The following is a 13,512-nucleotide window of genomic DNA, read 5'->3' as shown; positions in this document are numbered from 1 at the left end:
TTGGCTGTAAGCCATAATCATCAACATTAACAGAAATAAACACTTGAAATAGATCACTCTGTTTGTAATGACTCTATAGAATATATGAGTTTCACTTTTTGTATTGAAGAACTGAAATAAATTAACTTTTTCATGATATTCTAATTTAGTGAGATGCATCTGTACTTTTCTAACTATCCCTGTTTTACCCATGCAAAATTTTCTTCAAAACCAGAACCCTCTTATCATCTGTAACAAAGCAGCACACGGCGAAAAATATCAATAACTATATGTATACAGAGGGGCCACAACCATAGTAAAATTTCAATTATATATACAGCCCTCATACTGTGAAGGAAATAATTACTTGATCCCTTGCTGTTTTTGTAAGTTTGCCCACTGACAAAGACATGAACAGTCTATAATTTTAAGGGTAGGGTAATTTTAACATTGAGAGATAGAATATCCAAAAAGAAATCAAGAAAATCACATTGTATAAATTAGATACATTTATTTGCACTTTGAAGTGAGAAATAAGTATTTTATCCCCTACAAACCATTATTGGCTCCTACATACCAGTTAGACGCTCCTAAGCAACTCGTTACCTGCAATAAAAACAGCTGACTTACATAGTCACCTGTATAAAAGATGTTACGGGTCCGGGTGGTGGAACCTCTGTGCTGTGGTGCAAGGAGGGACCCAGAGGGGCGTGACTAAGTATCAACCCGGACTGACCCTGGTCGTATGGCGGCTAACGGCTCCGTGACCAGGGAGGGACCGAGCAGAGGGACCAGGTGCTACTATGGGGACGACCTTGTAAGAGAGTAGGTGACTCCCACGGGTCAGATGGCTGGGACTGACCGGTATAGCAGATGACTCAGCAGGCAGGCTGACGAGTGGTCCTGGAGGATGGACTGGTAGACACGGCAGGTGACAGGCGGGAGCCTCCGGGTAGGCTGTCAGGTGGTCACGGCAAGTGACAGGCAGAAGTCTCTAGATGGACAGTCAGGTAACATGCAGGTAACAGGCGAGCGCTCCCAGGTGAGCGGGCTGACAGACATGGAAGGTAACAGGCGGGTGCTCCCAGGTGAGCGGGCTGACAGGCACGGCAGGTAACAGGCGGGTGCTCCCAGGTGAGCGGGCTGACAGACACCGCAGGTAACAGGCAGGTAACAGGTGAGCGCTCCCAGGTGAGCGGGCTGGCAGACTCGGCAGGTAACAGGCAGATAACAGGCTGGCAGGCAGGACGAGGAGTCAGGCTAGCAGCGGAACCTGAGGGCTGAAGCAGAGATAAGTAACACTGTGCAACAACTTTGCTCGGGCACCTCCATTTTGGAGGAGGTGTCCTATATATGGGAGGACCCTCGGCTATTGGCCCGGGACTCCTTAGGACGGCGCGCGGCCCCTTTAAGAGGGGTGGGAGCGCACGCGCGCCCTAAGCACAGTGCCCGGGGGACTGCGCGCACCGACAGCAGGAAGAGAAGGAGAGCGGGGAGCGTGGGGAGAGCGGAGGTGAGAGGGATGGCATCTCTGCCTGGCCGATGCTACAAAAGACTCCTGACCACAGACTCAATTAATCAGTCAGACTCTAACCTCTACAACATGGGCAAGACCAAAGAGCTTTCTAAGGATGTCAGGGACAAGCTCATAGACCTGCACAAAGCTGGAATGGGCTAAAAAACCATACGTAAGACGCTGGGTGAGAAGGAGACTACTGTTGATACAATAGTAAGAAAATGGAAGAAATACAAAATGACTGTCAATCGACATCGATCTGGGGCACCATGCAAAATCTCACCTGGTGGGGTATCCTTGATCAAGAGGAAGGTGAGAGATCAGCCTAACACTACGTGGGGGAACTTGTTAATGATCTCAAGGCAGCTGGGACCACAGTCACCAAGAAAACCATTGGTAACACATTACGCCTTAAACGTTTGCAATCCTGCAGTGTCCGCGAGGTCCCCCTGCTTAAGAAGGCACATGTGCAGGCACGTCTGAAGTTTGCCAATGAACACCTGGATGTTTCTGTGAGTTACTGGGAGAAGGTGCTGTGGTCAGAGGAGACAAAAATTGAGCTCTTTGGCATTAACTCAACTCGCCGTGTTTGGAGGAAGAGAAATGCTGCCTATGACCGAAAGAACACCGTCCCCACTGTCAAGCATGGAGGTGGAAACATTATGTTTTGGGGGTGTTTCTCTGCTAAGGGCACAGGACTACTTCACCTCATCAATGGGAGGATGGATGGAGCCATGTACCGTAAAATCCTGAGTGACAACCTCCTTCCCTCCACCAGGACATTAAAAATGGGTTGCGGCTGGGTCTTCCAGCAAGACAATGACCCAAATCATACAGCCAAGGCAACAAAGGAGTGGCTCAAGAAGAAGCACAGTAAGGTCATGGAGTGGCCTAGCCAGTCTCCAGACCTTAATCCCATAGAAAACTTATGGAGGGAGTTGAAGCTCTGAGTAGCGTCAAAATCTGAAAGATTTAGAGATGACCTGCAAAGAGGAGTGGACCAAAATTCCTCCTGACATGTGTGCAACCCTCATCATCAACTACAAAAAATGTCTGACTGCTGTGCTTGCCAATAAGGGTTTTGTCACTAAGTATGAAGTGTTGTTTGCCAGAGGGATCAAATACTTATTTCTCACTGCAAAATTCAAATAAGTGTATCTAATTTATACAATGTGATTTTCTTGATTTTTTTTTGGGATATTCTATCTCTCAATGTTAAAATTAACCTCTCCTTAAAATTATAGGCTGTTCATGTCTTTGTCTGTGGGCAAACTTACAAAAACAGCAAGGGATCAAATAATTATTTCCTTCACTGTATGTACTATATATTTGCATAAGTGTAGCAGCTAGTGGTCACCATAACAGCATGTCTATCTAGATATTGTTGTAACTACGCGTGTTTCCGCAGGAAGCCTTTCTCAAGGGGCGCCCCTTGAGAAAGGCTTCCTGCCGAAACGCGCGCCGGGGTTGAAGCGCCGGCGCTGTTATCTGCATAGCGGTCCTTATTCACCTCAGGTAATTTACCTATGTGCCAGATAGATATATAACAATATCTACATAGACATGCTCTTATGGTGACCGCTAGCTGCTACACTTATGCAAATATATAGTACATATGAAGGCTGTATACGGTAACTATGGTTGTGGCCCCTATGTATACATATAGTTATTGATATTTTTCACCGTGTGCTTCTGTGTTTTCCATATGGGCATCTGTATATATATATGCTCTCCATCCATACCACTTGTATTCTTTTAATAATAAAGTCTTTTCATATTCACATTCTGGTCTTTGGTTCATCTTTTTTGGCTGTTGGCCTCTCCCCTTCTTGATGCTGGAATATGCAGCAAATATTTTACATGCAAATCTGCGATGGAAAATCTACTGTAAATCGCCCCATGTAATGTACACACGTGGTCAAAATTGTTGGTGCCCCTCGTTTAATGAAAGAAAAACCCACAATGGTCACAGACATAACTTGAATCTGACAAAAGTAATAATAAATTAAAAATCTATGAAAAATGAACAAATGAAAGTCAGACATTGCTTTTCAACCCTGCTTCCATTTAAGCTGGTTTTTAGGAAGATTTGACGTTTTTAATGAATGTTCTCACCCGATATTCACATAACTCTGATTCCACTCTGACAGGGCACGTTTGTTTTTGTTTTTTTTAAGCATGACTCCGTCCTTATAGAAATAAAACTTAATTATTGTACAGGGTGATTTACTCTCTCTACCTTACCTGGAAAAATTGCTGTAACTTCTAAAAGAATCTATTGTACTGAAATTTGGACCGTACATACCTTGGTTCATGAGAAACTGATGTTTTAAAGCAGGTATTGAAAATGTCCACCGTTCACTTCAAAGCACGCCTGCACATGCCGTTCCATATTGAATGTATTCTGCAGGACGTCTGGGATCAAAACCTGAATTTCCTCGCTGTGTGTTCTGAAATGTTCGTGGCTTGTTACTGTACACCCTACACTTCAAATGTGCCCCAAAGCAAAAAAAAATGCAGCAATAAAGCCTTTTCCCTCATCTGGATGAAAAGGAAATCCTTTCCATTCACTGACCACAATCAGATATCTTGATACGAGAGATTGAATAGATAAAGTGTGTTAGAAAGCTACAGAACTTTTTTTTTTTTTTACATCAAATACATGCAATATTAATAATCATAACAGATCACATAAATAGAAACCACGTAGACGCACAGTTTTATCACCTTTAATGCCATTACTTAATAACCAGTAATTATAAACATTGCTCATGCCCACTAACATAGCACTAACATCACCAGCTAGGAAGACCTGACAAGACATTGTCAGCAACCACTGCTTATCCTGCCCACTGCCATAATGATATTAAATCTGATACAGTCTCCGTAAAAGGCTGGATTGATGCCACTTGTCAGAGGGTTGCGTCATTCAAAACATATGAACAGATCGAGGGTGTAGTACTGCAATGTTACAGTAGGTGGCCGTGTCACATAGGGAAAAAATCTAAAAACAGAACAATCCTCATTGTATAGTTACATTGTGTGTATATATAACTATGTAATGTTATATGCTCTTTATTATAGTGCAGTAAACCTCTTACACATTTATGCAGTATTACATTCAGTCCATGTGTGGCCTAGATTTCACAATTGCCTCCATAACAGCATAAGGCTTGGGGCAAATCACTAAAGTAGTATACATAGCTTAACAACGCGGACTGTAGAGGAGGCATCTACCCTTCATTTGGCTTCAGGTCCTATGATTGTCAGAAGTACTTAATATGGCTCGGCAGGCCCCCCTCCCCTCCCCATCCTTTTACGGTTAGATGCCTAATAATTATTGCCAATACTATGACAAAACCTAGGGTATGTGCACACAGCGGATCCTCTCCAAAACTCTTCCTATTCATTCCTATTGGAAATCCACTTTGCTGCTAATATGTGGATTTTTTTCAAGTTTATCTTTTTTTGCTGAAGAGATTTAGAAAAACGTCTGGTGGACGTCTCTAAACATCTGCAGAGAACGCTTCAGGAAAAAACAAAACCACTTCATGGAAATAAAAAAGCGCGTTTCCTGAAGCTTAAAAACTTGAACATCTCTTAACAAAAAAAAAAAAAAAATGTGCACATATAACCTAAGCGAACAATAGTAATATAATTGTAACAATATACAGCTGCCCCCATAGACAAACATACAGAAAGGGGGAGAATTTTAATATCCATTGCCCTTTTCTTAAGTACCCATGTAAACCAGATAAGAAAGCATACATGTCTTGTGAATTAGGACTATTTTGTGCGTTTCCAGGTCCATCTTGGACTCTGTAGACACATTATAAAACATACCAGCAGCGGAATATAGGGTTTTCCAGCTGCCATGCCTTTAGATTTATTTCTTTAAACTTGTTCTTTTTAGCATAAATATTTAGCGGGAGGTGCAAATCTGGATACACAGATTGTGAAATGTGTGAACCTATGTACAGGCAGCTTTATTACCACCCCACCCACCTCCTGTGAGCAGCCAAACGTTTTAAAAACCCAAAATATTACCATCTATAGAAGAGTTGTAGCCGAACACTTAAACAAAACTTGTTGAAATATTTGCACCATTAAAAAAGAACAACAACATGGCAGTTATCTTAGCAACTGATCACATTCCTATCAGAAAAGAAATTAAATTAAAAATGTCAATTAAAAGCTTCCTTCCTTCATAATACTTATACATATCATTATGGATTTTCCTTGTGTTGCGGTATAGATGTCCATTTGTCACATTTCATGCCTGGGCTTCAAACAGCATATGAAGATGTTACAAACATAATTTGGATTATGCTGGAACTCAATTAGATATGCAATAATCTTTAGGTAGAGAAAGACTAAGACGATGTGACCCATCCATCGTTGTCTGGCATCATATAGTTTGCTGCTGTTTGCTGGACCTGAAGGTGCTGAAGAAGATAACCAGACCCACGAGAATGATTACCACGAACAGAAAGATGAGGGCGGCCCAGGAGCTAAAGTTAGTGGCTTTGAGAACAGAAGCTTCTTCTGCAGGTATCATATTGGTGAGGTTCAGCATGTATCCAAGGGCCCAGCCAATGGAAGTGTCACCAGCCTGGTTGAAAACAAGCACAAATCAATCATGTCTGTGAATAAGAATCACATATAAAGAGGAACTCTGCCTGATGCATCTAAGGAGAGGCACAAATCATCAAGCAAGGATAGTTCATAACTTTACTGACTTAATAAAGATAGAATATTTTCAGGCATCTGTCTGACAACCAATATGGCCTTGATATCTACTGCTACAAAAGTTGTCACTGTAAATATCTGGTGTGTCAGAAAACAGTAGTTGACACACACACACACACACACACACATTTCCTAATATCCTGAACAGGAAAAAAGGCAAGACATGGAGGACAGAGCATTTAATTCAGGGCTCAAAGAAGGGTTCCAGTAAATACAGCGCTGGACAGACTCAAAGCCAGCTGGATAGTGCCAATTTATGAGGCCCCTGTCACCTTTAATAAAGAGAATACCCACCTTCTTCTGGAAACTGATGTCAGGGAAGGTTTCTTTATCAAATTTGTATCCTTTGCTGATCAGCAAGTATATGAAGTTTGCTGTGGTGCAGTAACCATTGAGATGTTTTTGCACATTTGCGGGAGCTTTGCTGGAAAGCTATAAAGGAGAAAAAAAAAAAAAACACATAAAATGGGGATTCCCAGGATTATATCTTAGATAATAAATACCTAACATTTTCCTTTTTAGCAAGTGCCAGCTATTGGACCAATACTGGGGGCACCGCAAAATCATATGGATCAGGACGCCATTTCCTTTGTTGCATTTGGTACAGACGTGACTGGCTAGACCCTGCGTCAGTTACACATGGATCAAATACATACTTTGGAATTACTTCACCTAAAAAGATGATCACCTTAGTCCGACAAGAAGAACTTCGTAGCTAAACTAGCATATCTAAGCCATGGGAGATACTTATCCACTGTACCAAAGTCTATGTGCGATTCAGCAACTGCTTTATTATATTTTAGCACTAAACCCAAATGCATTTGCAGAGAAAAGGATTTCTACAATTACAGTAAATGTGACTGCTTGCGTATCAAGATTTTCCATAGGGATATTGGGTGACTGCGCTGAGTGGGTTTACAGTGACTCACTTCATTGAAACTGGAAGAGCAGATGGCATCGGTCGCTGTCCGCAGATCATCTAGGGAGTCAACAGGCATATTCATCACAGATTTTATGAAGTCTACGGTGTAAAAAAAAGCTGCAAAAGCCTGAAAGAGGACAATAACTATTATTGGACCAAGTTGTCAGTTCACAGAATGGACTTTTATAGTCATGTTTTAACATGTATTAAAGAGAGCGTTTCCATGACAATCAGACAACCCCACTAATTGTATGTGGGACGAGAATTCAGCATATGATTGACTTTGGATGAAATATTATTCCTAGCAAATGCAAATTCTCAGAAAACAGCCCAACTACTTAACACTTTCCCATATTTATACTTGGCAATTACCCCGGGTGATGGGGGCCGTTGTAGCTGCATTGATAGTCAACCAGCTTTCCCAGGATCATATACGAGTATAACTAGAACCTGACAGAAGTAGATAACTTTTTATAACTTACAATGAAATTCCCAGACACTTTGGGCTGGAAGATTTTATCAAAGGAGCAGGAGGAATATGAACACACAGAAAATTCAAAAAGGTTGTCTACAAGTCTCCGACACTGCTCTGCGTCCCCGCTGCCAGTCATTAAAAAGGACTTTGATGGATCATAGCTAGGAGGTTTCTCACTCGCAGTGCATGGAGTCTCATACATGTCCTCAAACATTAATGACTGGTTAAAATTCTTTGGCCAGCATGGATTCTGAACATTGGATGAGTAACCTTGTTCCTGCAAGATAAAAAAAACAAACAAAACACGCATTTAAAATGTAATTTGGTACTAAATGTTATCTATATACAGGTCAAAGGATACCCAGGCTCTACCAGCTGACATGGTCCAAGTCACTGCACACAAGAGGATTCCCATGTTAAAGGAAATCTGTCCGTAAGATCCACCCTCCTAAGCAGTCTATTTGAGCAAGTAGGTCATAGGAAGCGGAATAAAATGATAAAACATGAGATCGCAGATATCAAGTTATTCCAGATTAGTCCACATTTTAATGAAATATGTAAATTAGCTGTTAAGATCTATGGGCTGGACATAGATCAACCTGAGAATTTGCCTCCAGAGCTTCTATTAAATGATAGGGGGAATTACCAGTGTGAGACATGCAATGACTGACAGTCTGCTCTCCTGATTTACTGAAGCTCATTTACATATTAAAAATGTAGATGATTTTTCACGAAGCATTCATCAAATCACAGATAAAAGATTTCATTTTATTCATGCCCTACATGCCCATATAGATGGTTTAGGAGAATTGATCCTACTGACAGATTCCCTTTAAATATCATAAAATAAAGATATATAACCTTAAACAGGTGGCGTGGGATTCATTTTTATTTTGACATAGACTTGCAAATGTAGAAAATAATAAGTGCAGACATACTCATCCTCCCCGGGCCCAGTGCTGGCTCTCCTGCCCTGCATCAGTCTTTGTTGACAGACTGCAGTGGTGATGTTGCGACTACAGCACACTTGACAACTGTAGCCAATCACTGGACTCCCGTGGTTATCCGGACGTAGACAGAATGAGTTACAGCAACCAGTGATTGGTTGTAGTGGTCAAGTGTTCTGTAGTTGTGACATCAATCACCAATGCAGCCTGTCAAAGACCGGGGCAATGCTGGAACTGGGGAGGGCTACTATAGCCATCTTTGGGATTTTTATTTCAGATGTAGAAATTTTCAGACCATCCCTTTAAATACAACACTACATAAACAGTTCCTATTTGCAGCTTGTTGTTGTTTTCACATGGTGTATGAAAAAGTTACTGTGATGCATTTACACAAAGTTTCCACTAGACGGTAAATCTTATAACTGTTGGTAGTCTGCAATTAACCTAATCTGAAGAGTATTGTAGGCCATTCATTGGTTAACATTTATAACCATCCTTCTACAAGAAAAATCAGGCAGCCCTTTGTTTTTATCCACTTCCCACCGCAGTTATTTTGTTTTTGGGCTTTCTATTTTTCATCTTCAAAGGGTCATGATTTCTTTTTCCGCCATAGCTGTATGAGTGTGTGTTTTTTGGAGGACACTATTCATTTTACATTAACATGTACTGGAAATTGAAAATAAAAATTCTAAGTGCTGTGAAACAAAAATCAATTCAACTTTTTATTTTTTAAAGACTTGATCCAGTAATTGTTTGATCCTTTCTGAAATACTGTGGCATCGCAATTTGTAGTATATAGTGAAATGACAGTCTGTTTGGCTTCACAGGTGTATCAGGATTGATGGGGGCCTACAGCAAGTCACCAACTACCAGGCTAACTTAGCGGCACCCCATCACTGCGCTGCGTGTGGTGGGGGTGGTCCATTGGTGCAAGTGGATTGATAGAAGTTTAAGGAATTAAGCAGCAGCAATTGGCACCATCTCAGGTCTCCACAGTTAATGGCACATGCTGGTTGTATAACAGCTGGCACCCGGCATGTATGTGACGCGCCCCCTGGGCCATGTTCAGGGGAAACCCGGAGCCGGATCTGGGTAGGGGTAGTAGTCCTTGTGGCGGTGACCCGGTCCGTGCCCAAGGTGTCAAACTAAGTGGCAGTCTATGGCAGTAGATGTTAACTTGGATGTCGACTACGCCACCCGTTGAGTGCGGCTTTGCAGCCGCCGCTGCAGAACAGTCCGCTGAGGCCGGTGGTATGGGTGCAGCGATGATGGTATAACCCCCAACGGGAGGGGTATGGCCTCAGGGCAGCAGGTGAAGATGATGGGGGTTGTGACGGTGCAGTAAGAAGAGTCAGAGTCAGGAGATGCAGTTTCAGGGTTTTTACTCACGGGTGTTCTCTCAGTCACTCTGGCCTTGAGTGACCACCCGAGCCGTGCTGCGTCCACCAGGTCCTGGACTCGGCTAACCCCCAGGCAGTTCCGGAGCGTGGTCCTGAGCTCCCTTCTCACTCTCTTTCTCCTGGCCGTTCCCACCAGGGATCCACCTTTGGCCGGCTCCCTCGGGTCTCTTAGTGGTCAAACCTCCTCTGGGTTCCCTGACCCTATGCTTGGTGTGCCTTTCTGGTGGATTTGGTGAGGGTTGTGGCAAATCTTGACCACGACCTCCGGTTCCTGGCTGAGGATAAGTGGCCTCCACCAGTTCGGGTTCCGGTACCCGTGTCCGCCAACCCTTCACCCTTTCTGGTCTGTTTCTGGGTTCTTAGGGTTCCCTCTGGTCTTCCACTCTGGGCCTTTCTTTCTCCTCTCTCCTCTGCAGGCTTGGCTCTGGAGCTGGGCCCAGCCGGAGCCACAGCTCCCTGTCAGCCCTCCTGGCTGAGCTCCTCTGCTCTGCTCCTCCTCAGACTGACTGACTAAAAAAAGACCCTGTCCTAAGATGGTGCCCACCTTATATACTCCCTCTATGTGTGAACCCAGGTGACCAGCACCCAATGGGCTCCTAGCTTTACCCAGACTACTCCCCCTATCTGCCCCTACACTACTGGGATGTTCCACCACCCTCCCACTCCAGCCAGGGACAGACGCTGTCGTACCTGCACATATACTGGTAGGAGTACCGTTGTTCTGTCCCCCGGAAATGGGATGTATGTAGTGCATGCAGCCTACTAAGCTCAGTTCCACACTCCATCCTTACCCGGGAGTGGAATACCACACCTCTGGCTTGAGGTGTAATACCCCTGTAGCAGCCGAATCCTCAGGGTGCTACATTCCCCCCTGGTAAATCACAGCACGTCCTCGGGCTGTAAAAGAGCAAAAACATAAAACATACAAGCTTTTTAAAGTGCACTACATATAAAATATATAAACAGTAACCTTCAATCATCCCTTTATGGGAGGTACTTCTCTTTTAAAATGTTACGGACACATCATAAAATAATATTAACTCTTTCATCATAATAAAACTTTTCATATAAAACATTTTTGACCTCTGGCCACTTGTGCAAATTGTGACCAGGTAAGTGCCACAGTCTCTGGTAGAAAAAACAGTTTCCTATAAAACCAGTAGGGGGCGCTTTAAGAAGCGCAACTATTTACAAGGGATATGGCCGCTCTCAGTCCTCGGCCAGTGGGGAAAAGGGATGGCTGCTCACAGTCCTCAGCCTGTGGGGAGATGGGACACACTGGAACAGTTCACTGGTCCCAACGGGGACTATATCTTACTGGCAACAGTTATTGTACCTTCACGGGTAACTATTTACAGTGCTCCTACTGTACATCAGTGGCGACGTCCTCCTGCTCCTGCCTGAGGGTAATCTTCAGACCCGTCCGGGTCCTCTTGTTCCTCCTCACACCGCAGCTCCTCCTCAGTCAGGCGATGTACATGAAGGGCATAGGGTCCTTTGGCACACTGGTGCCGGGTGAAGGTGACCTCATCTCCCAGGTAAAGGTCACGACCTCTGTGTCCCTCCGGCAGATGGCTTTCTACGTCTCTGCGGGTGACAAAGACGTCGCCGGGGGTTCTGTGGTCCCGTATAAAACCCCACCCGTGCTCCATTTGGAATTTTATTACAGTCCCGCTGGCACGGGGACCGTGGGCAGTACGGGGGTTTCTGCGGGCCCGGCGCTTTTGCTCGGCGCTCTGGACTTGGAGCCGCTCCTCGCGGACCCGCCTCTCTCGTCGCTCCTTAGCAAAAACCTCCAATTGTTGCCGGCAGCACTCCGTACGCTGGGCTGCGGCTGCCCGGGTCTCCTCGGTGAATCCCATCAGGTCCTCACCGGTAGGGTCCCACTCAAATTGGGCGTCCTCCAACGGAAGCGGATCGAGTTTGGCGGGCGCAGGAGCCGGAATTAGAGGCTCATCCAGAGGCCGTTCCCTCCGGAATCGAGGATGAATATATTCAGGTGGCCACACGAAGAGCAGCCCGTCCTGGGTGGTGTTTTGTGCGGAGCGGTCTTCGCCCAGACGGGGTGCTGTGGAGGCAGAGGGCGCTGTGGTGTTTGCGGCGCCCAGGGGCTCCTGGCCTTGCGTCCAGGCCGAAGGTAGTCTGAATACAAAGGGCGCTTTAAAGGCTGCGGCGCCCGGGTCTACCAGGCCTTGCGACCAGACCGGTGGCATGATGGAGGTAGAGGGCGCTGTGAAGACGGCGGCGCCCGGGGGTACTTGGCCTTGCGACCAGGCCGGGGGCGCTTCTTGCTTGGCCGCGCTCTGAGTCGAGGCGCATGACGTAGCAGGGGGCGTGGCCGCGGCTCCTGCCGCTTGAGGCCTAGCTTGGAGCGGTGACGATGCAGCAACGTGAGTGGTGAGTGGGGTCTCGGGCTCTGCGACGGGGAGCTGGGGCAGGCTTGCGACCCTCGGGCACGGGGTGTTGTCGTCCCCATTACCTGCTCCCTTTCCTTCAACTCCCTCCGCGGCGGCGTCTCCGGCCGTCGTCCCTCCTGCACCTTCCTCAGAGGCGGACATGCTCCTTGTCGTGGGTGGCGTGCTTCGCTGGCGGGTTCCAGCCTGCTGGGCCATCTCCTTGCTCCACTCCGCCAGCGCTTCCTGCTGTACCCGGGCCATCTTCCGTGCGAGGCCCTCCAGCGCGGTCTGTGCACGCTCCCGATCTCCGGGGAGCTGCGCCAGAATCTCCAGCAGGCCTTCTGGAGTGGCGGCCTGCAACAGGCTCCTGACCACAGGGTCGGTGCTGCCTGACTCTCCCTCCATCTCCGGGTGTGTTCTCTCTAGACTCCTCCAAGCTGCTCCCATCTTCTCTGTTTTTTTCTGTATCCGCCCCCATTGAGGGCGGTCCTGGGGCAACTTGGTGATTGTCAGTTCCAGGGGCAGACCCCCCACGCTGATGGACATCTCAATCATTGCAGTCTCTGCTGGTGGGGGCGGTCTTCGTTTTTGGCGCCATTCTTGGTCCTGGCCCACGATGGGAGGTGGTCTCTTGCCACCCTCTGGCACGCCCATAATGGCGTCCGCTCTGCCAGGGCGGGAAATCTTCTTAGATGGCGGGAATCGCTTCCCGGTGGCGGGAAACACTGCAGATGGCGGGAAAAGACTGCAGATGACGGGCAAATGGCGGGAACCGATCCGAGATGGCGTCCGATGGCGGGGACCCTCCGGAACCGGCGGGAGACTTCTTTTTGAGGTAAATGCGAACTTTTCTTCAGGCACGCAGTACCCGGTGGTTGCGGGCACGTAATCCTGCCGACTACGCCAAAGTTGACGCGCCCCCTGGGCCATGTTCAGGGGAAACCCGGAGCCGGATCTGGGTAGGGGTAGTAGTCCTTGTGGCGGTGACCCGGTCCGTGCCCAGGGTGTCAAACTAAGTGGCAGTCTATGGCAGTAGATGTTAACTTGGATGTCGACTACGCCACCCGTTGAGTGCGGCTTTGCAGCCGCCGCTGCAGAACAGGCCGCTGAGGCCGGTGGTATGGGTGC

At 46.3% G+C, this 13,512-nt stretch overlaps 1 protein-coding gene across 2 annotated transcripts in view; it reads right to left on the bottom strand.

Annotated features, from left to right (window-relative positions):
• Positions 1 to 4,208: 4,208 nt before the first annotated feature.
• Positions 4,209 to 13,512, bottom strand: part of ENTPD2 (ectonucleoside triphosphate diphosphohydrolase 2) — a 112,073-nt gene continuing 102,769 nt past the window's right edge. For both annotated transcript variants that reach the window (XM_073640619.1, XM_073640618.1), the window contains 4 exons: positions 7,649 to 7,918; positions 7,174 to 7,293; positions 6,539 to 6,676; positions 4,209 to 6,107 (listed from right to left, as the gene is read on the bottom strand). In XM_073640619.1, the coding sequence (XP_073496720.1) occupies positions 5,904 to 6,107; positions 6,539 to 6,676; positions 7,174 to 7,293; positions 7,649 to 7,918 (732 nt within the window). In that variant the 3' untranslated portion in view covers positions 4,209 to 5,903. The remainder of the gene's footprint in view (positions 6,108 to 6,538; positions 6,677 to 7,173; positions 7,294 to 7,648; positions 7,919 to 13,512) is intronic.

The sequence above is a fragment of the Phyllobates terribilis genome, unplaced genomic scaffold (genome assembly GCF_046119375.1).
Source record: "Phyllobates terribilis strain yellow unplaced genomic scaffold, ASM4611937v1 Scaffold_7__3_contigs__length_470593459, whole genome shotgun sequence".
NCBI classification, from domain to species: Eukaryota; Metazoa; Chordata; class Amphibia; order Anura; family Dendrobatidae; genus Phyllobates; species Phyllobates terribilis.
This window is presented reverse-complemented; position numbering and strand designations above follow the sequence as displayed.